Below are 26,906 nucleotides of genomic sequence, written 5' to 3'. Positions count from 1 at the left end.
AATTCTTCCTTTGTAATTCCTTCTCTGGTGTTTCAATGTGCAATCCACGCCTCCCTTAGAGATGGAGAAATCTCTAATGCCACATCACCTTTCTTGCCCACCATCTCCTCATTAAGGACAAGGAGGCCATGTGAGGCCCACAGAGGTTCTGCAACTTTCTCAGGTCAGAAGCAGCCACAGAAAAATCTAGATCTCAGAGTTCCTGTAGCCGCAGGCTACCTTTGTGACAACAAAGTTGTCCTGGGCTGTCCTCAAGGCTACAGCCTCATAAACCTAATAAAAACAATACTACTTTTTGGTGAACACTGAAATTCTCTCCTGCCAGCAAGGAGACACTGTGACAGTGCCTCAGCCCAGGCTGGAGCTGGGGGAGGAGGTGGGACAGGATTTCTCATACTGCTTCTCAAGGAGTTGCTGTCACCCTTTGCACAAGTCTTTGAATCAATTCATGTCACCCTCCAATTTTAAGGAATCCCACATAAACTCCTTTGTGGATTATTTTTTTAAATAAAAAATAGTTTTAGGCCGGGCGCGGTGGCTCAAGCCTGTAATCCCAGCACTTTGGGAGGCCGAGACGGGCGGATCACGAGGTCAGGAGATCGAGACCATCCTGGCTAACACGGTGAAACCCCGTCTCTACTAAAAACTACAAAAAACTAGCCGAGCGACGTGGCAGCGCCTGTAGTCCCAGCTACTCGGGAGGCTGAGACAGGAGAATGGCTTGAACCCGGGAGGCGGAGCTTGCAGTGAGCTGAGATCCGGCCACAGCACTCCAGCCTGGGTGACAGAGCGAGACTCCGTCTCAAAAATAAATAAATAAATAAATAAATAAATAATTTAAAAAAATAAAAATAAAATAAATAAAAAATAGTTTTAATGGAGATGGGGTCTTGCTATGTTGCCCAGCCCAGGTCTCAAATTCCTGGGCTCAAGTAGTCCTCTGGCCTCAGCCTCTGTAGTAGCCTCGGCACCTATAGGCTTGCTGATCATTTTTTATTCATAACTTTTCACTGGATAAGTCTTAGAAGAAGATTTGCCTGCTTTCAAAAAGGAGTGGGAACAGCTTAGAATTAGAAAACACTCAGAATAATAAAACAGGAAAACATAAAGAGTAACATTAGAAGAAGGGGAGGGCATCAACACTGACAATTACAAGAGTGATCATTACATTTAGCTTTGAGCTTCCTGGAAGCCAAGGCAAAAAGGGAAATGTCATGGGTTACATAACTCTCCTTATCTGACAAAGGAAACTTACCAGTTTTTCAAGGAAGAGAACTTTGTTTTCTGTACTAATCCATAAAAGAAATTAAGCAAATGAATCAAAGGACATTAAGCAATAACTCAGTGTCTGCCACATACATAGAAATGTTTTTTCCAGCCGGGCATGGTGGCTCACGCCTGTAATCCCAGCACTTTGGGAGGCCAAGACAGGCAGATCACGAGGTCAGGAGATCGAGACCATCCTGGTTAACATGGTGAAACCCTGCCTCTACTAGAAAATACAAAAAAATTAGCCAGGTGTGATGGCAGGCACCTGTAGTCCTAGCTACTCGGGAGGCTGAGGCATGAGAATAGCATGACCCCAGGAGGCAGAACTTGCAGTGAGCCGAGATCGTGCCACTGCACTCCAGTCTGGGTGACACAGTGAGACTCCGTCTCAAACGAAGAAACAAACAAACAAACAAAAAACAAAAAAGAAATGTTTTTCCATGTGGCTTTTTCTTGTTTTAACCCCACAAAAAAATCAACAAGCCTTTATGAGACTTTGCAATAGACACAAGGGTATTTACAAAGCAGACATGAACTACTGCCAATTGTCACATTAAGTCAACACCCTTTACAGAATCTTAGATTTACAGAAGGGAGAGAAAAAGGGGAATGGTTGTCATTATGAAATTAGAATCCTGAAATTGAATTTCTCAGCTACAGTAACATATATATTACACTTCAGCTCTGGAGAGACACTGACAAAAACCATCAAGGGAGAGAACAAAGTGTTGCAAGCTCCCAATTTGGATCCAGGGAACTCCCAGTCAGGGGAGAAATGTCTGAGTCAGAGTTTGACCCTGAAAGAGAGGCTGTGGTGAGGTGGGGCTGGGGGTGTGTGTCCACTCGGTTTAATCAATTTCCTAGAGCACCCAAAGCACCCCTAAGCTCTCACTAGACCTTGATCTGGTTTTGTTTGGGTTCAGGTCTCTCAAGGCTACTCCAAAGAGCCCAGCCCTCTCTCCCTGGCCTCAAGCCTGCAGCCCCACAGCCCCGTGCCTCACAGTTGGCTCCCAGGCTGGCCCAGGCTTGGCCTATCTCCAGCGCTGCCTGCTTGCTGGGCTGCGCTTTGCCTCACCAGGCTCAGCAGGGCCAGTGCAATGCTCTGCTGGGAATTTAACACGGGGTGGGCACTGGATGCCCACACAAGCCTTCTCTTCAAGTCCAAGGTGATCAGCTTGGGAACTGACACAGAAAAACCTGTCTATGTCCTGTCAAGTCAACCGGCCAAGGAAGAGATCAAATAACAGGGTAGAGTCACCTTCAGAATTATTTACACTGTCCTTTACACAAGCTCCTTTAAAATGATTTGATTTACACAAGATTTTTCAGAAGCACTGATGTACAGGGAAAGATGCCTGGAGAGTCTCAGAGTTACAGATCTGTCCTAGAGGAGGGTCCCAGCCTGGCACTGCCCCCCACTCACTGTGGAGTCTGACATCTCAGCCCAAGCTCACCTGCATCCCTGGCCCTGATTGAGGAGAGGCAAATGATCCCACGTACAGATTCACTGTATTTATTCCACATAAGTTCTACATAGATGCTTTTTAAAGCGACAACTAGGCTTTGCTATTAAATATAATGTATTTTTAAGGCCAGGCATGGTGACTCACGCCTGCAATCCCAGTACTTTGGGAGGCCAAGGCAGGCAGATCACCTGAGGCCAGGAGTTTGATGAGACCAGCTTGGCCAACATGGTGAAACCCTGTCTCTACTAAAAATATAAAAATTAGCCGGGCATGGTGGTGGGCGCCTGTAATCCCAGGTACTAGGGAGGCTGAGGCAGGAGAGTTGCTTGAATCTGGGAGGCGAAGGTTGCAGTGAGCCGAGATTGCACCATTGTACTCCAGCCTGGATGACAGAGTGAGACTCTGTCTCAAAATAAATAAATAAAGTATTTTTAGAGTACTCAGTTCTCTATAATTGTCAGTGGTATATGAGAAGGGAGGAAAGAGGGTAAAAGAAGAGAGAAATAGATCAGAGAGATGGGCAGAGGTGACTAGGTAGAGGCAGAGCAAGGCTGGGGGAAGGTGAAGACAAGAGTGTGTGCACGCACACGTACGCGTGCGTATGCATGCATGCACACACGCACACACACAGGCGCGCACACGCGCGCACACGCGCGCACACACACAGACGCCCTTAAAAAAAAGAGAAGGTCGGGCATGGTGGCTCACACCTATAATCCCAGCAATTTGGGAGGCTGAGGCAGGAGGATCACTTGAGCCCAGGCGTTCAAGACCATCCTGGGCAGCACAGTGAAACCACATCTCTGCAAAAAATGTAAGAAACTAGCCGGGCACTGTGGTGCAAGCCTGTGGTCCCAACTACTCAGGAGGCTGAGATGGAAGGATTGCTTGAGCTCAGGACTTCAAGGTTGCAGTGAGCTACGATCGCACCACTGCACTCCAGCCTGGGCAACTCAGCAAGACCCTGTCTCAAAAAGGAGAAACAAATCAATACACACAGGGAAGGAAGGAAGCCACCCAGGCTGCGGCCCAGAACCAAGAAACAGTTACAGCATTCTATCGCCATCTTGTGGCCATCTTGAATATTGCACACCCAAGGCTTTCAAAGCCCCACTGCTCAGGTAGGTTTCTGTCCATCCTGGGCTTCCAGGCTCTGTGCTGCTTCAGGTCTTCACATCCCAACTACTGGCCTGGACATCCTCCGAGAAAGTGACTTTAGCTCCAACTTCTCGGCGCCAACCAGGCCCCCGATGGCCCCCGGGCCCTTTCCTGGCCATGATTCTGCACACTCCCTTCTCCCTGCTGGCAGCCACAGGGTCCCCAGGTCTCCTGATCCTGCAGCCTGGGCCCCATATGAGCAACTTCTCTCTTGCCCTGCATGGCCCCTGGGACTCCTGCTTCTTCAGCTCTCCTCTGTGTTTCCCAGTGACCCCCCAAGAAGGGGTGCTGTTGCTGGGCCGTCACCCCTGCTTAACCCTCCCCAGCAGCTGCCCACAGCCCGCCCGCTTCAGCACTCCCACGGCCACTGCCAGCTGAACTGAGCCTCTCTTCAGGGCCACCCTCCACCACCCCCTGTCCTGTTGGGCGATGTCCGGCTGCTTGCAGCAGCCCCAACCTCTCTTCTGCCAGTGTGAACTCTCCTAGCGCTCAAGCTTCACACCCCTTGGCGCTGGACACACGCCCTCTGGCTGCCCCAGCCGCCTCCAGTTCTAGCTTTATTTTGCTTTTGCTTTGAAGAGCTCCATGTTATCTGAAGAGCTCCACGTTACCGTGTTCTACTATCCTCCTTCAGCTCCTGCACCCATCACTCTGGGTGGGGGCTGTCCTTTCAAAGGCTACTGAACAGGTCCCAAACAAGGGTCTGCTTGTCTTCTCTGGCTTGCTGACTTGTGTGGGTTGCTCCCCTTGCATGTTCTTCCCTGGCAAAGCTCTCCATCCTACATTCCTCCTGCTGCTGCAACTGGCCCTGTTTCTCTGCTCATCTGCCCCTGTCCCCTGGCCTGGGCCCTGGGGGCAAAAGCTCTTAGCACAGAGCCTGGTGTTCAGAGGTACCCCATAAATGTTGTCTGAATGAATGAATAAAGGAATGAAATAAGGAAGGAACCAGCTTTTCTGTTCTTTCTTTTTTTTTTTTTTTTGAGACAGAGTCTTACTCTGTCACCCAGGCTGGAGTGCAGTGGCCGGATCTCAGCTCACTGCTAGCTCTGCCTCCCGGGTTTACGCCATTCTCCTGCCTCAGCCTCCAGAGTAGCTGGGACTACAGACGCCCGCCACCTCGCCCGGCTAGTTTTTTGTATTTTTTAGTAGAGACGAGGTTTCACCATGTTAGCCAGGATGGTCTCGATCTCCTGACCTCGTGATCCGCCCGTCTCGGCCTCCCAAAGTGCTGGGATTACAGGCTTGAGCCACCGCGCCCGGCCCTTTCTTTCTTTTTTTAAATAGGTCTCAGTCTCGCTCTGTTGCCCAGGCTGGGGTGTAGTGGTGTGATCATAGCTCACTGCAACCTTGAACTCCTGGTCTCAAGCGATCCTCCAGCACCAGTCTCCCAAAGTGCTGGGATTACAGGCATGCGCCACTGCGCCCAGCCAGGAGCCAGCTTTTGATGCTGTTATATGTTCTGTTTTACTGGTTGTGTTTTCTTCACTTTTTTTTTTTTTTTTTTTTTTAATTAGGAGTGCAACGTTGTGTTTTCTGATTTATTTCTGCTCTTATCTTTGTTTCTAGATTCTTTTTTTTTCTTGTATTCTTTTTCCCCTCCATTAAGAACCTAATTTATATGCTGCAGTTATTTAACTTTTTAAATAACAGAAGTATTTAAAACTATGAAATCCTTCTAAGTACAATTTGGGGCGCCTTAATGTAATGTACAGGATTCATTTTACTTTTTTTTTTTTTTTTTTTTGAGACGGAGTCTTGCTCTGTCGCCCAGGCTGGAGTGAAGTGGCCGGATCTCAGCTCACTGCAAGCTCCGCCTCCCGGGTTTACGCCATTCTCCTGCCTCAGCCTCCGGAGTAGCTGGGACTACAGGCGCCCGCCACCTCGCCCGGCTAGTTTTTTAGTATTTTTTAGTAGAGACGGTGTTTCACCGTGTTAGCCAGGATGGTCTCGATCTCCTGACCTCGTGATCCACCCGTCTCGGCCTCCCAAAGTGCTGGGATTACAGGCTTGAGCCACCGCGCCCGGCCTTCATTTTACTTTTTTGATACAGGGTCTCGCCCAGGCTGGCGTTCAGTGGCGTGAACATGGCTCACTGCAGCCTTGACCTCCCAGGCTCAAGCAGTCCTCCCACCTCAGCCTCTGGAGTAGCTGGAACTACAGGCGAGTGCCAACATACCCAGCTAATTTAAAAAAAAAAGAAAAAATTGTAAAGACAGGGTCTCCGTACGTTGCCCAGGCTGGTCTCGAACTCGTGGACTCAAGTGATCCTTCTGCCTTGGCCTCACCAAGTGTTGGGATTAAGTGTGAGTCACCACACTTGGCCCCAACAAAATGTTTTAAAAGCTGGTCCTCTGTCTCTGTGTCTAGACACACCCCCACTCCCGCAGGCCAGACAGGGCGGGGACGAGCTTGGCAAGGGGCATGTGGGACCCATGGGCTGGCCTGGCTGGGTCTGAGTTGACTGAGGAGCCAGGCGCTTGGAACCTGCAAATAGGAATAGAGTTGGGACCGAAAGTGGAAAATGAGTCACTGGATCAGGGTGCACAGGAGGCCACAGTGGTTGAGGTTGAGGGTAGGTGTCAGCAGTAAGAACCTAGGGCCACTGAGTCTCAGCCAGGCTGCACACTAGAGTCACCCAGGGGAAGCCCAATCCAAGATGACAACAGGTCCGGGGGGCTCGGGCACTGGAATGGTGTTTAAAAGAATCCCCTCTTCCCCCCAGGTGCTCCCTTTTGCAGTTAGGATGGAACACCGCTGCCCACGGCTCACTACAAGATCGGTGGGGTCTACGGGCTTTTCCTGCCTGGCATCCCACTCAGCTCTTCCTCCTTCCCTGCAATCTCTACCCCTACCCAGCCAGAGCTCCAGTGTGGCCACCCGATTATCTGCATTTTCCTTTAAAAATAATTCAATTTGGGGCCCCTAAAGCAATACATGTTCACTGTAGCAAATCCCGAAAACAGAGAAAAGCACAAAGGAGAAAACAGACGTTTTCTGTTTTTTTTTCCCGAATGATTTACAGCAATCTGCGGTGGTTTTCAGCCTCTGCAGGTTCCCAAACCTGACTTGGCTCCTGCTCTTGTCTTCAGTGTGAGCATCTGTTCTGGCAGGATTGAGTGATTCTTCAGACTCCTCCAGCTTTGTCTCTTTTTTAGCCAAACATTTATTGAGCACTTACTGTATGCTGGGCACACATGAGGCCACAGAGACCCAAAGGTCTCAGCAAAACCTCGTGGAGCCTTCAGGCCAGTCTAGGAGGAGAAGGCCTGAGACCCTCCAGCGGGTCGTTTTAAAGGCCCTTATGCGTGGACCCTGTATGACTTTTTTTCTTCTTTCCTGGAGATTCATGTGTTGGTCTTTGTGATGGCTGAGGTTTGGTTTCAGACAATTTTTCTAGGCTTTCCTGGCATTTAAGGGAGGCTGTGACTGCATCCTCTGCCACTTTTCCATACTTCATCCCCCAAAATATCTCAAGAAAAGTAAAGTCACCCTTTCTCCTTTAACCCTTTAGTACATTTGGATGTGCCGTCTCCACCCAGCATGATGACATCATAACCTGGGGCCCTGTGTGCCCCTTTCTTTTTTTTTTTTTGAGACGGAGTCTCACTCTGTCGCCCAGGCTGGAGTGCAGTGGCCGGATCTCAGCTCACTGCAAGCTCCGCCTCCCGGGTTCACGCCATTCTCCTGCCTCAGCCTCCCGAGTAGCTGGGACTACAGGCGCCCGCCACCTCGCCCGGCTAGTTTTTTGTATTTTTTTTTTTTTAGTAGAGACGGGGTTTCACCATGTTAGCCAGGATGGTCTCGATCTCCTGACCTCGTGATCCGCCCGTCTCGGCCTCCCAAAGTGCTGGGATTACAGGCTTGAGCCACCACGCCCGGCCTGCCCCTTTCTATACTTGGCATGAGGTCGCCTGACTCTCACCCCTCATGGGCACAGGCAGGGCAGCCACAGAGTGGGAGGGACAGTTCTGGCCCTGAAAGGGGTCTTCAATGGAAAGCTGTCTTCCCTGCTCAGCCCCATTCCTGCTGCTCTCTTCAGAGCTGTAAGAACTGGGCCAAATGGTGCCCACACCTTCCAAGTCAACCTCAGATGAACTCAGGGTCAACAGGGGAGCTACCTCCCATGCTAAGCTGAGGGTTCTGTCTCTGGCAACCTGAATCATCCACTCACACAGAGCCCGAGTTAAATTAACCCCACATTCAATGAGGGCCGGCCACCTGCACAGTCTTGTGGGCACTACAAAAACGCGTGAGACTCGGCCTTCACCCTCAGTCACGGCCCAGACTAGGGAGCAGCACAAGCATGTTCAGTGTGGTCAGGGTTTTCAGGGGCTTTGAGAAGAGAGAGGGGAATCCAGGAAGACTTCCTGGAGGAGATGGCAACTGAACTTGGGTTTAAGGGAAGGGAAGAGATAAGGAGAGAAGGACATTCCCTGCTGTGGGACACTGGGCAGGGCATGGCAGAACCCAGGGGCCCCCGGGGGGTGCATGGGTGGGGAACCCCAGACAGGGAGCAGCAGATTCAGACTGGGGGGAAGGGAGCACTTTGCGGGTACTGCCTGTCATGTGACTTAAGGAGATCCTGGGTGTGCCTGGATGGCAGTCTGGGTGCTGGAGCAGGGTGGGGGTACATGGGTGGGCAATGGGAGAAAAGGCAGGAAAGGCCAGTGAGGGCCCCTCTGGGCTCTTGGGCAGCACCAGGGCCCAGGCACCCTGGAGAATGAAGGTCACAGTGGTCCCAAGATGGGGCTTCTGGAGGCGACTTTCAAGAACCGAATGAGGACTGGAAAGTCTGGAGAGGAGGGAACGCATTGTCCCCAGTGGAAGCGCAGGACAGTTTCCCTCAGCTGTGGTACAGGACAGAGGCCCTGGGTCACCTGTGAGTTATTTCCCCAAGGCCTCTAACCAGGCCATTGTGGTGGGTGAGGGTCCAGAGACCCTCTTCCACTACAAGCTCCACATGCCTAAGCAGGGAGAGGCCGGACTTTTAATTTAACCCAGATTGTTCGCCATCAAGAGGGAGATCCTGAGATGCTCTCTTCCCTCCCTCCCTCCTGTGTTCCAGGGAGCTCTGCCCTTGTCCCCATGGCCACAGGGGAGCCACTGTCTGTCCTTTCCTTGATGAGAGGAGGTGCTCCAGGGCACAGCTGAGTCTTCTCCATCTCTGTGCACGGTCTGGCACGCAGGGGCACTCAAAGGAGGCTCGATGCAGAGAGGCAGGGTCTACACATGCATCCCTTTTAACCCAGCCGTCCATTTCCATCCTGACAGGATGCGACGCTGCACCCACAGGCTTGTTCAGGGGCAAGGGGGCTCCTGCATCGAAGCCTGGACCAGGGTAGGTGGCAGGGTTTGAGGCAAGGTGCCCACATGCACTGGCGGCCACCCTCCCTCCACATGGCCCAGGCTCAGGCCCAAGTGATAAGAAATTCAACGGTGTGGAGAGCGCCTGCATTGGGGCGGCAAGCTGACACATAGGCCCAGGGTTTCAGAAAGCCCTTAGCTCCCCGAGGCCCAGTGCCCAGAAGGCCCAGCACATCTGCAGACTCAGAGTGAGCCGTGGTCCTCCGCACCCCCAGCCTCCTCTTCACCCTACCCCAGCTCTGCTGGGTGTTGGGAAGGGGGTCCTGGGCTGAACTGTGGTCCCCACAAATTCATATGTTGAAGCCCTAACCCCCCCGTACCTTAGAATGTGACTCTGTTTGGAGACAGGGCCTTTAGAGAGGTGATTAAGTGAAGTACGAGGTCATCAGGCTGGGCCCTAAGCAATAGCGTTCTTTTCTTTCTGTTTTTTCTTGTTTTGAGATGGAGTCTCACTCTGTTGTGCAGACTGGAGTACAATGGCACTATCTCAGCTCACTGCAACCTCTGCCTCCCCGGTTCAAGGGGTTCTCCTGCCTCAACCTCCTGAGTAGCTGGGATTACAGGCATGCGCTACCACCATACCCAGTTAATTTTTGTATTTTTAGTAGAGATGAGGTTCCACCCTGTTGCTCAGGCTGGTCTCGAACTCCTGACCTCATGATCCGCCCGCCTCGGCCTCCCAAAATGCTGGGATTACAGGCATGAGCCATCACACCCAGCCGCCATGGTGTTCTTATAAGATGAGCGTGTGCAGAGCCACGGAGCACACACAGAGGGAAGACGGCGGCAGCGCAGGGTGGAGGTGGCTACGCACGGCCACAGAGAGGCCTTGGAAGACACCCACCGCCCACACCTGGCTGGTGAGGAGGCACACTGCTGTTCTTTCACTGCGGTGCTTTGTATGTCAGCCCTAACGCACCCAGATGAGGGGCACAGGGACAGGAGTGGAGAAAGGGGTCCAGGTCAGGCCCCTGGAAGTCCGTTCTTCTCCACCTTTAGGAAGCTGGAGAGCTCGTGAGCACCCACTTGCCCCCAGAAGAATCAGCTGATGAAAACAGAACCCCCAATCTCCCCAGAATCCAGAGGAACCCAACCTAAGCAGATGGCCCATGAGTGGAGATGCCCACCTATGGGTGGCAGTGTGTTCTACCCAGAAGGCAGGTGGGGAGCCGCTGTGGGTGCCCTGACTATGAGAGTTTCCGGCCGAGGAGACACAGCCCTGCCATCTCTGTCCGATTAACAGGGACTGAAGGGGCAAGAGAAGAGCCAGAACGTGCTCTCCCCTGAGGAGAGCACTCTCAGTGTAGTGGAGACCCCAATAAAGAACTGAACTTCCTTGAAGAGGGTCTGGACGGGACCGGGGTATTATGCGGGGGTGGTAGCTGAGCCCAGGTGCGGGGAGCCCCACAGCTCCAGGCACAGCCGCGCCCCTCCACGCGCAGCCCCATTGCTCCGTGCGCAGCCCCATGGCTCCAGGCTCAGCCGCGCACCTCCACGTGCTGCCCTACCCCTCCAGTAGCAGCCCTATCCCTCCAGGCGCAGCCCTACCCCTCCAGGCGCAGCTCTACCCTTCCAGGCGCAGCCCTACCCTTCCAGGCGCAGCCCCCCACATCTCCACGCGCAGGCAGCCTCTCTTACCTTCCCGCCTCCCAGGCGCAGCCCCCCACATCTCCACGCGCAGCCAGCCTCTCTTACCTTCCCGCCTCCCGGCTGGTGCTTCAGGTTCTCAGTGGAGCCGATCTTGGACTTGACGTTCTTCAGGTCTGGCATGGGCACGGGGGCTGTCTGTAGGCGGCTCTTGGCGGAAGACGGCGACTTGGGTGGAGTACGGACCACCGCCACCTTCTTGGGCTCCCGGGCTGGAGGGGTTGGAAGGGACGGGGTGCGGGAGCGGCTGCCGGGAGTGCCCGGGGAGCCGGGGCTGCTGTAGCCGCTGCGTTCCCCTGATTTTGGAGGTTCACCTGGGGAGGAAGGAAGGGAGTGAAGCCAGGACTCAGGTGGGGGTCAGAAAAGGCCCTGGGGGCTGCCTGTCCCGCAGGTCCATTCCCAGGCTCACCACTGGGTTAGGCAGGTGGAAGCCAGGTTGGAAGTGCAGCTACAGCAGCAGGAGGCAGCCGCCCTGGAGAAGCATCTCCTCCTCCCTGCCTTTTTGCTTAGGGACAGAGACACCCCTTTCCCAGGAAAGCAATGGAAAACCATCAACCACCATACAACACTGGCTCCCAGAGAGGTGGCCAACTTGGCCCCTCGGTCTTTGGGTCAAGAGATGGGCTCCAACAAGCTGTGTGGTCTCAGACAAGTCACTTCCCCTCTCTGAGCTCAGAGGCCTTAATTTGAAAATGGATATAATTATAATCCCTGCAGCCAGGGTGGCTCCAGGAGGTGGTAGATATGCTTTGCCAACCTCTAGTGCAATTCTTAAGGCCTTTATCCTAAATAAGGGTGACACAGTGACGGGACCCAGCTGTGCCCTCAAGCCTGGACGCTCCTGACCCTTTCTCCACAGGGTGAATGTTCAGCTGTTCGGCTAGTTCAGGGCTCCTGCCAGCTCCCTGGCTCCTCTGTGGGATCTGGGCTCCAGAACAGGATGCCTGCTCCACACCCGCTTGTTCCTAACTGTCCACACGAGCCATGCCACTTCATGCTGCTGTGCCGTGCCATACAGTTCCCCACCGGCCATGCATAGCAGTAAGTGCACCTTTCCAACACCCCAGAAGCTGCTGGGGGGTCTCCTCTCCTCTCCACGCAGATGCTGTCCCTCCCTCCTCTGGGTGTCCTTTACCCCCAAACTTGCTTCTGTTACTGCACTTCCCAGGTCCCTGTTACACTTCAACACTCTGCTATTCTGTCTCATGGGTCCATGTTTTCTGAAGTCTGGCCCACGGAACCCTGCATCAGAATCTCTGGAGCTTTCAAGGAGGAAAGTAGGACTTGTAAAGTGCAAATTTCTGGGCCCCATTGAGAGTGGATAGAGCAGAATCTCTAGGGGTGGGGCCTGAAAAGCTCATTTTTCTCAAGCTCCCCAAAGACTGAAGTCTGAGAACTGCAGGCCTCACTCTGTGCCGAGGTGCGCTTAGCTCCCCTGCAGTCTGAGAACTTAGCTTTCCTGCTGGTCTGGAAGCTTCCCACAGCAATGCCCCTGCCGCTGCCCCAGGCATTCGCTGTAACACATACCTGCTGGCCAGACCTGGAGAAGGGCAGCTCTTTGTTTGAAGCACACATGTAGCCAATGGGCAACTTGGTCAGCGACGAATAAGCACTAGTTTTGTTGTTGTTATTGTTTTTTTTTTTTTTTTTTTTTTTTTTTTACGGAGTGTCACTCTGTCACCCAGGCTGGAGTGCAGTGGCGTGATCTCGGCTCACTGCAAGCTCCGCCTCCCAGGTTCAAGCGATTCTCGTGCCTCAGCCTCCCGTGGCTGGGAGGAGAATCCTGGGAATCCTGGGATTACAGGCATGCAGTGCCATGCCCGGCTAACTTTTGTATTTTTAGTAGAGACTTATTTTAGTAGAGACTGTATTTTTGTATTTTTATTTATTTATTTATTTATTTATTTATTTATTTATTTATTTTTTGAGACGGAGTCTTGCTCTGTCGCCCAGGCTAGAGTGCAGTGTCCGGATCTCAGCTCACTGCAAGCTCCGCCTCCCGGGTTTACGCCATTCTCCTGCCTCAGCCTCCCGAGTAGCTGGGACTACAGGCGCCCGCCACTTCGCCCGGCTAGTTTTTGTATTTTTAGTAGAGACGGGGTTTCACCGTGTTAGCCAGGATGGTCTCAATCTCCTGACCTCGTGATCCGCCCGTCTCGGCCTCCCAAAGTGCTGGGATTACAGGCTTGAGCCACCGCGCCCGGCCTATTTTTGTATTTTTAGTAGAGACTTCTTTTTTTTTTTGAGACGGAGTCTCGCTCTGTCGCCCAGGCTGTAGTGCAGTGGCACAATCTTGGCTCACTGCAAGCTCCGCCTCCCAGGTTTATGCCATTCTCCTGCCTCAGCCTCCCGAGTAGCTGGGACTACAGGTGCCTGCCACTATGCCTGGATAATTTTTTGTATTTTTAGTAGACACGGGGTTTCACCATGTTAGCCAGGATGGTCTTGATCTCCTGACCTCGTGATCTGCCCGCCTCCACCTCCCAAAGTGCTGGGATCACAGGCGTGAGCCACCGCGCCCGGCCAGTAGAGATTTCTTTTTTTTTTTTTTTTTTCTTTTTCTTTTGAGACGGAGTCTGGCTCTGTCGCCCAGGCTGGAGTGCAGTGGCCGGATCTCAGCTCACTGCAAGCTCCGCCTCCCGGGTTTATGCCATTCTCCTGCCTCAGCCTCCAGAGTAGCTGGGACTACAGGTGCCCGCCACCTTGCCTGGCTAGTTTTTTTTTTGTATTTTTTAGGAGACAGGGTTTCACCGTGTTAGTCAGGATAGTCTCGATCTCCTGACCTTGTGATCCGCCCGTCTCGGCCTCCCTAGAGACTTCTTTAGTAGAGGTTTTACCATGTTGGCCAGGCTGGTCTTGAAATCCTGACCTTAGATGATCCACCTGCCTCAGCCTCCCAAAGTGCTGGGAATACAGGCATGAGTTACCGCGCCCAGCCAGCACCAGTTTTTAGGATTTAAAGAATTCCATGTCTCTTTTTTAAATAATGTTTTTTATAGAGATGGGGTCTATGTTGCACAGGCTGGTCTTGAACTTCTGGCCTCAAGCAATTCTCCCACCTCAGCCTCCCAAAGTGCCAGGATTATAGACGTGAGCCACCGTGCCCTGCTGATTTCCATGTCTTGGATGTTCCTGAAGTAGTCAAGCTTTGTGGCAATAGAACACATGAAGCCTCTTCTTTTCTACATAAGGAAACAACAGATGGGGCCTTGGCCTCCAGGGCCTCCAGGCTCAGCCTCTCTGCCTCCTCAGATCTCCCATCCTCCTGCCTCCCTGACTTCAGAGACCCAGGGTGACCAGTGGGCTTGGTGGTGGTGGTTCCAAATCCTTTTCATGCCTCTTACTTACAGAGTGGTCTTGGGCAAGTCACCTGACCTCCCTAAGCCTATGTTTTCATCTGAAAAATAGGGAGACAGCCATGCATGGTGGTTCATGCCTGTAATGCCATTGTCCCTGAAGTCAAGGAGAGCACACAGGATTAGAAAGCCCATCGGACAAACACAGCTGCACAAAATTTGGGGAAGAGAATTCGGACTGCTCCATCTTCAGGCTGCGAACCCTGTGTGAACCCTGCATTGCAGAAAAGGGTCCTCTCGGCTCTAGAAACACAAGCCAGTGAACAGCCACACATGCAAAGGGAGGCTGCTCCCAGTGAAGCAGGCTCCTGAGTACCTCTCTCAGATTTGGGCTCTGCAGGGGGTGGTTTTCTCTGCGCTTGCTTGGTCGCTTAAAGAGAAAAATCCACAAAAGCCTCATTATCATCAGGGTTAAATGGGGCCTTAATGAGTCCTTCACATGGCAGGCACCCACGGCCGGCCCAGCAGGGGCCCCATTCTGAGACAAGGTGGAGGAGGCCCAAGGGGGAGGGTCTCTCCACATGCAGGCAGCCACCGAAGAGCAGGTAAGACCCAAAGGGAAATGCATGACCTTGTTTCAGGTTGTTACAAAGTGTGAGTCCCCTGTAATCCCAGCACTTTGGGAGGCCGAGGTGGGTGGATCACTTGAGGTCAGGAGTTCGAGACCAGCCTGGTCAACATGGTGAAACCCTGTCTTTACTAAAAATACAAAAATTAGCAGGGCTTGGTGGCCTGTGCTTATAGTCCCAGCTACTCAGGAGGCTGGGGCAGGAGAATTGCTGGAACCTGGGAAGAAGAGGTTGCAGTGAGCCAAGATCATGCCACTGCACTCCAGCCTGGGTGACACAGTGAGACTCTGTCTCAAAAAAACAACAACAAAAAACAGCGTGTGAGTCAACTGGCCCAATGTTAAGTGAAAAAAACAGCAGGATCCAAACCCTACTTAAAATCCTGTCAAAATTCTGGGAATGATCCCTGGATCACCATGTATATGAGAAAAACACCAGGCCAGAAAACACGAAGCGAAAAGACAGAAACAACGGGCCTTAGTGAACGGCCATCCTTGGGGCCGCCACCGCACCACGTGTGTGTGAAATGCCACCACAAAGACACGCAGCAGGTGGTGGGCAGGCTCTGGGCAGCTCCCTCAGGCCAGGGAGAAGTAGAGTCACCAAGATCCAGGCCAGGCTTTGGCCACAGCCTGCAGCAAGAGCCACAGGCTGCCTGCACACCACCAAGGAGCAAGTGCAGGTCAGACACCCCTACGTGGTGCAGGGTCTAAACCCAGTGGCGGAACACTTCACTGGGGCAATGGGACAGAGAAGTGCTCAGGGAGGCTGTCCGTAATCCCGAAAGAGGATGACTGTTTTCTTTGTTTTTTGTTTGTTTGTTTGTTTTGAGATGGAGTCTCACTATGTCGCCCAGGCTGGAGTGCAGTGGTGTGATCTTGGCTCACTGCAAGCTCCGCCTCCCGGGTTCATGCCATTCTCCTGCCTCAGCCTCCTGAGTAGTGGGACTACAGGCGCCCACCACCAAGCCTGGCTAATTTTTTCTATTTTTAGTAGAGACGGGGTTTCACCGAGTTAGCCAGGATGGTCTTGATCTCCTGACCTTGTGATCCGCCCGCCTCGGCCTCCCAAAGTGCTGGGATTACAGGCGTAAGCCACTGCGCCCGGCCTGTTTGTTTGTTTTGTTTGTTTTCGAGAAAGAGTCTCACTTTTGTTGCCCAGGCTGGAGTGCAATGGCGTGATCTCGGCTCGCTGCAACCTCCGCCTCCTGGGTTCAAGCGATTCTCCTGCCTCAGCCTCCTGAGTTGCTGGGATTACAGGCACCTGCTACCACGTCCAGCTAATTTTTTTGTATTTTTAGTAAAGACAGGGTTTCGCCATGTTGGCCAGGCTGGTCTCGAACTCCTGACCTCAGGTGATCCACCCTCCTCAGCCTCCAAAGTGTTGGGATTACAGGCATGAGCCACCATGCCCAGCCGCGACTGTTCTTAATAGCACCCCGACTGCAAAATAACTAGATGGATGCCTTACTGGGTACTCAAAACTGACTGGGTTTTACTCACAGGAGCCCAGGGCAATGGGCCCAGCCTGTGACTGCTCAGCTAAGACCCTCAGGTTTTGCAGCAGACTCCTAACGTCCCCAGCAAGTTAAGCTGCCTGGGGGTTGAGCCCTAAGTGACGTCACCCATTGTGACCTATCCAGGCTGCTGCTCTGTCTCCAGAGACATTTGTCTTCAGTCTCATTTGGGGACTGCAAACACACCATGCTGGGGCTGCCTTTATGGAACCCTGGACTTGGGGCCAGAGAGGCTCCGAGAGCTGCCATTTAGTAGCCATATGACCACATTTTCCTCGGGCTTAAAATGAGCTGGTTAGACTCAGTCAAGCAAACTCTCAGAGGCTCGATTTCTTTCTTTTTTTTCCCTTTTTCTGTATTTTTTTTTTATCATGCTGCAGAATCAGCCTCAATTTCTTCACTGATAAAAAGTGAGGATTCAGGCCAGGCGCGGTGGCTCAAGCCTGTAATCCCAGCACTTTGGGAGGCCGAGACGGGCGGATCACGAGGTCAGGAGTTCGAGATCATCCTGGCTAACACGGTGAAACCCCGTCTCTACTAAAAAAAATACAAAAAAAGCTAGCCGGGCGAGGTGGCGGCGCCTGTAGTCCCAGCTACTCGGGAGGCTGAGGCAGGAGAATGGCGTAAACCCGGGAGGCGGAGCTTGCAGTGAGCTGAGATCCGGCCACTGCACTCCAGCCGCGGCAATAGAGCGAGACTCCGTCTCAAAAAAAAAAAAAAAAAAAAAAAAAAAAAAAAAAAAAAGTGAGGATTCAGGCCGGGAGTGGTGGCTCACGCCTGTAATCCCAGCACCATGGGAGGCCAAGGCAAGTGGATCACCTGAGGTCAGGAGTTCGAGACCAGCCTGGCCAACATGGCGAAACCCCGTCTCTATCGAAAATACAAAAAATTAGCCGGGTGTGGTGGCAGGTGCCTGTAATCCCAGCTACTAGGGAGGCTGAGGTAGGAGAATTGCTTAAACCCGGGAAGTGGAGGTTGCAGTGAGCTGAGATCGCGCCACCGCACTCCAGCCTGGGCAACAAGAGTGAAACTCCATCTCAAAAACAAAACAAAACAAAACAAAACAAGCAAAAATGTGGGGATTCAACATCTGCCTCAGAAATCAGAAGAACTGCGAAGGAAATGAAGACTGGGTGCTTAGTAAACTGCACGGTGCTGACCAGCTGCCAGGGTTCGTTCATTCTCAGTGGCCTAAGCCCTCCTAAAATGAAGGCTGTACCTCTGAGAGCTTCAGCTTCCTCTAAGATTCAAGAGAACATTCTTCTTACCAGAGCTGGGTGGTGTCTTTGGGGCGGGCGGGGTTTTTGCTGGAATCCTGGTGGCGTTGGTTTGGCCCTTCTGGCCTGGAGGGGCCGCTCCCCGGGGTGTGGCGATCTTCGTTTTCCCATCAGCCCCCTGTAAATGAAACATGGTAGAGGGTTTTTTCACCATTGGGAAAAGCTGCTGCCACCAAGAGTCAACACCAGCCCCACTCTGCACCTTGACTCAAAACGCGGTTAAGACTGGGGTGACCCTTTGCCTTCTAGATGCCCCAAGTGTCTGCTACAATCATGAGGGCTTTCTGGGCACACAAATCCACATCCCCACCCAAACTCCAAGTTCCCTGAGGACATTTCCTCTCAGAGGAACTGTGTGCATTAGTTATCAGCATGAGTTGTGCCAAGGCCAGCAGAGCTTACAGCAATGATCAAGTCACTCTCCATGTCAATCAATCGGCAGGACATTAGTGCACTATGCATAGGCAGACATCCATTTTCTGACTCTAATTATGGATTTATTTGGCTGATGGTGGTTGGTTCCACCAGAGGCCCTTGGAGACAGTGTTGAACCTGGCCAAGGATGCTAAAGAGAGCTATGTTGTGTTCTTTCATTCTCTCCCAAACAACCCTAAGGCATCAGGAACTCTTTGGGTGTGCTCAGAGCAGGTGAGCACCCGAGGAGGGGAGCACCAGCATCACTGACAAAGCTGGTTGTCAGAGTCGGGCATGGCACAGTCTAGGGACTAGGGCAGTCCCTGGGTTCGGCTACCCAGCAGATGATCCTTAGACATAAAACAAACTCAAAAAAGAAATTGACATTAACTAAGGACCACAAGCTAGTCCGGGGGGAGTGAGCTCACAGGGCAGTGTTGCTGTGGCCTGATGCTGTCCTACCCAGATCAGGGCAATCTGGAAGCATTTCTGCTTACCAAAATCAGGAATGGGCAAAGGAACCCAATGAGAGTAGCCACTTTGGGTTTGTTGTTAAAAAAAATTTTGCGACAGGGTCTTGCTCTGTCACCCAAGCTGGAGCCCAGTGGCACAATCTTGGCTCACTGCAACCTCTGCTTCTGGAGTTCGAGCAATTCTTGTGCCTCAGCCTCCCGAGTAGATGCAATTACAGGTGCATACCACCACGTCCGGCTAATTTTTGTATTTATAGTAGAGACAGGGTTTCACTATGTTGGCCAGGCTGGTCTCGAACTCCTGACCTCAGGTGATCCACCCTCCTCGGCCTCCCAAAGAGCTGGGATTACAGGTGTGAGCCACTGTGCCCAGCCTTAGAGTACCAGTTTGGAAACCAAGGTCCCACCAGGTGTCTGAGGGGCTGCTGCTAGGAGAGCCTGTGGGGTGCTGAGAGGTACGGCCCCCAGCTCTCTTTTCCTCTTTGCCCAGAATTCTAACTATTTACACGGTGCTTCTGTGTCAGAGCTCATTTGAAGAAAGGTCTTTGAGGCTAAAAAAACAAAAAACAAAAAAAACCCCACATTTGCAAACCACAGCAGAGCAGCCTGGTTCTTTTCAAAGGTGGTTTCCTTACCTTGAGTTTCATCTCCTTTGCTCCAGAACTGCCAGTTCGGGGAGTGACAGAAGAGACGTATTTAGGAGAGGAAGGTGGCTCTGGGCACACGGCAGGGCTGGAGGGTTGGATCAGAGGGTCTGAGCTACCAGGAGTGGGGTGTTTGGGGCTAAGGCAAGGCCTATTTTTCAAGGTTTTAGCAGAGGAACGTGTGGATGTCTTAAACATAAACATAAATAAAATCAAAATAAAAGTCAGCACATGGAGGAGGAAAACAAACCGAAAAAAGGACAGTAACTAAAAATAAATAAGGCAGGTAATGGTTGAAAGCAGTGATCTCCAGGCTATTTGAATCAGGTACCCTTAACATCCCATCTGATCAGTAAGAACAGGAAAGTGATCATCCTCCCCAATCATACTTCTTATATGACCAACTTACTCAACTCACATCTGACAAAGCTTTTAGAAGAGGACATGACAAAGGAATGGAAGTTCTAGTATGTTCTTTCTCCAGCCTGTTAGATGTTACTGTGCCCCTGAATTTGGAGACCACTGGTTTAAAGGTGCTTCACATGAGTAAGTTGATGGAGATCATCAAGGTACATGAATCTTAGGATGTTACTCAAGAAAATGTCCCCAAGTGTGTCATGGGTCTGAAGGGCCTTACTTTCTACTCAATTCCAGGCAAGGTGCTTTTCTGCCTGCCCATTAACCCATGGCCTCTTCCACCACACTGACAGACTCAATCAGGAGTGTGCCCGCCCCAAGTTGGAAAGATTCTATCTTAGGTTACGCCCACCCCCACCACACATGTGTTTTCTGATTAAAGTCTCAAATCAAACTAATATTAACACTGTTTGGTGAATCCTAATCTGGCCAATGTTAACTCCTTTTTTGTCATTGTTTGTTTTAGAGACAGGGTCTCCCTCTGTTGCCCTGGCTGGAGTGCAGTGGTGCCATCACGGCTCACTGCAGCCTCCACCTTTTGGGCTCAAGTGATCCTCCCACCTCTGCCTGGCCAATTAAATTTCTGTTTTAGAGATGGGGTCTTGCTATGTTGCCCAGGCTGGTCTAGAACTCTTGGGCTCGGGAGGTCCTCCCACCTTAGCCTCCCAAAGTGCTGGGATTACAGGCATGAGCCACTGTGCCAAGCCTCCAATGTTTTCTCTTTTTCTTTTTTTCAGTTTGCCAGTGTAAACAACACTGCTAACTTTTGAACCCATTCCACATGAGGAAGCAGCCAGGTGTGTCTGCACACCTGTCCCTGGGGAGGCGGCGGGAGATGGGGAGACCTAGAACCAGGATGCAGGATAGATGGTGACTGACACCCACAGTTCATCCTACCCTTGGGGGATTTTGATGGGTGGGCATGGCCCCAGAGGAGAACGGGATGTTTGGAGGGGAAGAGGTAGCGCTCTCAGAAAACAAAGTGGGGAGGCTAAGCCTCGAAGTGTTTCCGAGAGCGAGTCAGCTCAAAGAAGGGTCCTGACCCAGACTTCATTGGGCTTCTTGGGGATGTTATCTTATTGCTTTCCAATTCCCCATGGAAGTGGCGGAGACCCTCTGTGTGGCCAGGCTTGGTAAGGAGAACCCAGGAGATGAAGCAGCAATGGGAGAGGAGGGACACAGGCTGGGGCCCTGGGGATGATGACAAGAAAGCAAAGCTGGGGTGGGGGTATTGATGACCCCTCCTTCCTCGCTGCACACGGCCTCTCTCTACCAGCAGCACTCCCCACCTGGCAGAGGTCCACAGTAATATATCTTTCCCCTCCCTAGAATCTAGGCAACTCCAGGGCAGGGATGTCGTACCCATGTGTGCTGCATGAATGAATGAATGAATGCATGCATGCATGAGGCTGGTATTCCCTGACCCCTGCCCCCGGCACTAAATGTGCACCATGATTGACAAGCAGCTGTTACTATCACTTCAGGGACCCAAAGGGCAGCTCTCCAAATTCCTGCAGGCCCTTCCGCTGCCTCACTAGGTGAGGCTGGGGAGCCCTGACTCTGCAGGCACTTCCGGGAGCAGCCCCCAACACACCAACACACCACCGAACGCTCAGAGCTATGTGGTAACTGGAGATGCCCTCTGGGCTCCAGTACTGATTAAAATTCAGGTGTTTCAGACAGAATTTATGCTGGAAATTTTAGATACCTTTAAGAAAAATAGGTCTTATCTACAGCCACGGTGCGATTTTCCAGGAAAAACGCCACTGTGCAATTACAGGAGCATTTTCCCAGACACCAAGTCATTGAGGGAGTAAACGAAGGGTGAAGTGAAATACTGAGAAGGATGGGCAAAGATTGGGGTGCAGTTTATGCAGTGAGCAGATGGCTTCATTTACTGTCCTGGGGTTGGTTTTCAAACACAATTTCATTTACTGTCCTGGGGTTGGTTTTCAAACACACCTTCATTTACTGTCAGGGTCTCACTGAAACTACACTAAGAAAGCTGGAATTAGGAGCATGACTTCATGAACCTGCCAACTTCTCTTCCCTGGGGTAAGTATCAAAACTAATAAATGCTGGACTTTTTAAAAGCCTGCCCCCAAATACAAAGCACTTTAAATGACAGCCGTACTTTAGTGACAAATGCTCCCCACATTATATATGAGAATGAATCAGACATAAAGCACAGCTTCTCTGTAAACTGGACCAGCTGCAGAGTTCCGTGGCATCGTCAGCTTACCTTGGCTTTTTTGTCATCGCTTCCAGTCCCGTCTTTGCTTTTACTGACCATGCGAGCTGATAAAATATAAAATAAGAATGCTTGTCACACTCCATTTTCACTGTTCACAGAAAGAGCCAGCTGTGGTGAAGTTGGATTTCTCTGGGATAGGTCCATGTTTTGTTTAGTTGGGTCTGCTGGAAACCAGTTGGCTCTCTTTTCCCTTGAATGTGCTAGGTCTCACATTGTTAGTATCAACACAGCACACTGGGGTCATTGATTAGAGCAACCTGGCAAGAGGGGGCAGCAGGCTGGCTGAGGGTGGGACCATGCAGAAGGGACGCAGCAGAAACTGTCACAGGGACATGATGACACGGAGGCTATCTAAGGAAGGTGCAGTCTCCCTAACCCACAGGCTCCTGCCCTGTTTCTGCCAGGGTCAGCCTCACCCCACTGGGACCGGCCCCACTCCACAGATAGGTGTTTTAAAAGCCTCAGGGCCATGGATATTGGTAGCTCAGTGAGGACCCAGCCTCCTGCAAGATCCAAGGACGGGGGTGGGTGAGTTGTCTCCATGCTGCAGCCAGGCTTGGCCCTGGTTCCCTGCGAGGTGCCTGCTCACCCTCTGGCCCTTGGAAACTGCCTGGAGTCACCCAGCTCCCTTGCCCATGCAGCTAGATTGCCAGCAGCCCTGATTCCCACCTTCCTGGCCATCTTATGCTGACCACCCATCTCCATTCCTGGTCACTTGCCTCCAGAATAGGAGAGCCTGGCAGGGTTGTCTTTGTCCCCTAGTTGCTGGTTGTACCCCCAAAGCTTACCCCTCACTAATGGGGGCTTTGGCCACCAGCCCCAGCTGCTCTCAGATGAGCCAAGCCCGGCCCAGCCCTGAGCCAGGCCTGGTGTGTTTCTCGCCACTTGCTGGTCTTCGAAGGGCACGAATCCTCACCGCTTCCCCCAGTTAGCTACAAACCAGTTACCATCATACATTCCCACAGACAACATCAGCCTTCATCACACTCCCTGGTGAAACCAACCCACTGACCTGTCTGCCAGCATCAGTGCTAACTCACCCTTCTCCTTCTCTTGACAGTCACTGCTGAAAACTGATGATAGATTTTCTTCTTTGGTTTCAATATCATATTCCCTCTACCCCACGGACAATCGGGTCTCTTGGAGCTTCTCGTTGGCTATTGTCACCTGGATTTCTAGAGGGACCAGCAATGAGTATGCCCAGAGGTTTTCCAACTACACTATATGGCAGACTCACCTGCTAAAAGACTCCCAGGCTTACCCCACAACTGGGTTTATAAGCCAAAAGTGGCACCTGGTAACCTGCACTTTAATAAGAGCCGCAGGCGGATCTGACTCACGTGTTCTTTCCTTTGTTCACATCAACCAGCACCATCCATGGCACAACAAAATCACCTGCTAAATCAACATTTCCCAAACTGCAGAAGCACTGAACAAGTCCTCCTCCAGGAAATGTTAGCAGGGAGAATCGAGTAAGTTTGGGAAACCCACTTGTGACCTTCTCAGAGGGTCACAATGACCGTTAGTACATTAAAGGTTCTGACAAGTCCAGCAGCAGAAAAGCCTGTTTAACTTAGTTTAGTCTGGTTTTTTTTTTTTTTTTTTTTTCCAGCAGTCACTGGGCCATGGAACTTTTTTAACCCAGACACACCTCCAGTAGGCCAGTAGTCAAGAAAACACCATTTCAAGAAATATTGTAGTAACCTGTCAGGTCAGTTATTTGTCCCCTACTGTTATAGGATATAGGATATATTTTTTCTCTCTTAACTTTATTTTATTTTATTTTACTTCATTTTATTTTTTGAGACACAGTCTCGCTCTGTCGCCCAGGCTTGGGGTACAGTGTTGTGATCTTGGCTCACTGTAACTTCTGCCTCCTGGGTTCAAGCACTTCTGCTTTAGCCTCCCCAGTAGCTGGGACTACAGGTGCCCGTCACCATGCCTAGCTAATTTTTTGTATTTTTAGTAGAGACAGAGTCTCACCATGTTGGCCAGACTGGTCTCGAACTTCTAAACTCAAGTGATCCACCTGCCTCGGCCTCCCAAAGTGCTGAGATTACAGGCGTGAGCCACCGTGCCCAGCCTCTGTCTTAACTTTTCAACACAGGCTTCTTTATCTATAGCATTTCAAAGTTTTCTCTAAAAGTAAAATCTAATAAAAATTTAACAGATGCTTGCAACTGTGAGCTTCAGTAACATCCATTTCTGGGCTTGGCAAATAACTGTGAAATTCCAAGGGCCCCAAATTTATGGACAAGCTTGCCTTGTGGCTATAAGGTGTCCCGTGGAACACCAACTCTCCTCTCCCTGATACTTGGGACTCTCCCCACACCAATCCCACCCTGAAGGGCTGCTGTGGTCATGTTACTGAGGGCTCAAGATGGGCCCTGCTCAGCCCCCTGCAATGCCAGCATGTGGATCTCCTCATCCTCTGCTGAGGGAGGTGGCGGCATGTGGACCAGGGAGATATTGTGTCTGCTCCTCATCTTCCTGCCACAAGGCAGAGCGGGTGGGGGCAGGGTGCTGAGCCAAAGGCACAGTGTGGGCTCTGGGCCACCTCTGAATGCTGTGTGTGTCGCCTGCTGTGTGTACCCTGCCCATCTCCGTGTTAGGAGTCCACACTCTAGCACCTCCTGGGAGGCGCTGTGGGATGCAGGACAGGTATGTCTTTCAGAGCCAACCTACCTGGATCCCAAACCTGGCTCTGTCACTTACTACTCAGTGACCTTCGGCAAGTTACTGTACTTCTCTGAGGCTCCGTTTCCTCATCTGCAAAGTGGGGCTGCTTGTGCCTACATGGAGGGTTGGAGAGTTCTAGACACCATGAGGGAAGCTGCCACCCTGCCGGTGGAGGGCACCCACCAACCTCCTGTGGGCTGATGGGCCATTGTGGACGCATCAAGTGGCCAGAGAGTCAAACAAGGTGCGGAGCACGGGGCGGGGGTGCTGGTGACATGCAGAGTGGCAGGCAAGCGTGAGGGGCGCGTGTGGCCACAGCCTGAGCACGGGAGGAGACCGAGGGAGCAGAGCAGCTGCACCCAGGTGTGGGTTTAGTGGCGTCCTAGGAATGTCGGAAGCAGCAGGAGTCGGGAGGGCCTGAAGCTCAGTGGCAGTAACCGCAGCCTGGGAGGCCTGGGAGGTCCCCAGGGAAGGAGCGAGGAAGCTCAAGACACAGACCTTTGAGTTGAGGGACCCGGCTGACGGGTTTTCCCCGTGGAGCAGCAGCAGGCTGCTTTTCAGAGGGCTCTGGAAGGTCAGCCTCTTTTGTGTCCTCTCCCAAAGAGGGGCCCCGGGCCTCTGGCTCCTCTCCAGGAGTCCCTGGAAATGCAGCCCTTCCCGAATCCTCCTCCGAGTGCGCCTGCTCCTTCTGCACGTTGGGTGTGATTTCCACGTGGAACGTGAACTCAGGGGACAAGTCCTGCCCTTCAGCCCGCCCTGCACCGGGCCCCTCAGGCTCAGAGGCTGGGATCTCTGTGGAAACTTTGGAGAGGAAATCCACAGGGAGGGGGATGGCACCCTCCGCTGAGAAGCCTGTGACGCTGGTGGCTTCTCTGGCGGTTGTCTGGGGAGGCCGCCCATCTTGGACTGGGGAGACCGCGGATGGAGGGGAGTCTTGCCGGGAGGACTCATCGACGTCGCGGTCTTCATCCACTTCCTCCTTGCTCCCCAGCCTCTCTTTGGACCCGGCTCCCTTCAGTGGCGGTCCCTCCTGGTGCGGGTCTCCCAGAAGCTGGTGCTTGAGCAGCTCAGGGGCGTGGTGGCCACCTTCTGTGTCCTCAGGTCCTGTCCCTGAAGGCTGGCGTGTGGCCTCTCTGGGGCCCTCAGGCAGGAGGGGAGCCCCAGGCATGCCGGACACGAGCTGGTGGCTCAGACCTGGGGGCCCTGGCTCTCCGAGGAAGACTTCCTGGACCACCTTACCACTTTCAGGCTCTGTGTGGAGATACGCAGGGGTGGCGGACTTCGGAAAGGTCGGACCCTCCTCGGCCCAGTCCCTGCCTTTTGGTCCCCACTCCTGGGAGGGCTCTCGAGGGCCTCCTGTTGGAGGAGGCGCTGGGCAAATGGGATGGTGCTGAGGAAGGCTCGCGGTCAGTGGGATGGGAGCTTCTGGCTCTTTCTCACCCAGGCACAGCCCAGAGACCCCAGAGGCCTCTCTGCAGGGTCCAGGCTGGATGTGAGCGCTAATCTCATTGGCCAGGGGTCTTTCAGGTGCCTTCCTCTGCTGGCTCGGAACTCTCAACTCCTCTGGTTTGAAGAGGCAGTGATAGCAAAAGGTTAGCAAGGGCGCATTAATCGCTTAAGAGAGGGAGCATCATCCTGGACAAAATGACATTGAGAGGGCATCCTAGGCCCCCTAACAAAGAGATGGGAGCACAGCTCTGGGCTCATCTCGTTGCCTTTTCTTGCTTGGAATGACAACTCTCCTGGTCTAGCTGCCACCAGCTCCCTGGGTCCTCCCCTCTCTGGGCCTCAGTTTCCTCATCTGTAAAGAAGGTTCTTGGACGTGGTGACCTCTGAGGGCCCTTCTGGTGTGGGTGTTATTCCTCTGCCTGTGATGGGCTCTGGTTGGGCACAGAGCATGTCACACATCTGGAGCCGCCTTGGGCTTATGGGCTTAATCTACTGGGAAAGCGGGAGGGCTACAGAAGCTTCTCCTGCTTTCTAGGGAATCTGAGCTTCCCAAAGAGTCTAGCCTCTAAATGGTACCTGGCTTGGGTGTAGCGAGAATCCCCTTTCCTCTCCCTACCTCTCACTGTTCCCCCGCCTCCCTTTTTTTTGAGACAGAGTTTCACTCTGTTGCCCAGGCTGGAGTGCAGTGGAACATTCTTGGCTCACTGCAACCTCCGGCTCCCTGGTTCAAGTGATTCTCCTGCCTCAGCCTCCTGAGTAGCTGGAATTACAGGCACGTGCCACCGCACCCGGCTAATTTTTGTATTTTTAGTAGAGATGGGGTTTCACCGTGTTGGCCAGGATGGTCTCAATCTCCTGACCTTGTGATCTGCCCACCCCAGCCCCCAAAGTGCTGGGATTACAGGAGTGAGTTTTTTCTTTCTTTTTTCTTTTCTTTTCTTTTTTTTTTTTTGA

General features: G+C 52.3%; 2 protein-coding genes across 20 annotated transcripts in view; both read right to left on the bottom strand.

Moving 5' to 3' along the window:
* The window catches only part of MAPT (microtubule associated protein tau), a 134,471-nt gene that overhangs the window by 19,952 nt on the left and 87,613 nt on the right, over window positions 1–26,906 (bottom strand). For 6 of the 19 annotated variants that reach the window (XM_010389025.2, XM_030923027.1, XM_010389026.2 and 3 more), the window contains 3 exons: window positions 21,813–21,868; window positions 17,614–17,740; window positions 10,953–11,218 (listed from right to left, as the gene is read on the bottom strand). In XM_010389025.2, the coding sequence (XP_010387327.1) occupies window positions 10,953–11,218; window positions 17,614–17,740; window positions 21,813–21,868 (449 nt within the window). Of the gene's footprint in view, window positions 1–10,952; window positions 11,219–14,576; window positions 14,631–17,613; window positions 17,741–19,144; window positions 19,343–21,812; window positions 21,869–25,001; window positions 26,067–26,906 lie in introns of all 19 variants that reach the window. The other 13 variants (XM_010389014.2, XM_030923024.1, XM_010389016.2 and 10 more) reach the window with 8 other exon arrangements.
* On the bottom strand, window positions 7,784–8,164 carry STH (saitohin; the record flags this gene model as incomplete). Its single annotated transcript, XM_030923030.1, has 1 exon — window positions 7,784–8,164. A coding segment is annotated over one exon (381 nt), but the record flags the coding sequence as incomplete, so codon positions are not given.

This window comes from Rhinopithecus roxellana, chromosome 19 (assembly GCF_007565055.1).
Source record: "Rhinopithecus roxellana isolate Shanxi Qingling chromosome 19, ASM756505v1, whole genome shotgun sequence".
Taxonomy (NCBI): Eukaryota; Metazoa; Chordata; class Mammalia; order Primates; family Cercopithecidae; genus Rhinopithecus; species Rhinopithecus roxellana.
This window is presented reverse-complemented; position numbering and strand designations above follow the sequence as displayed.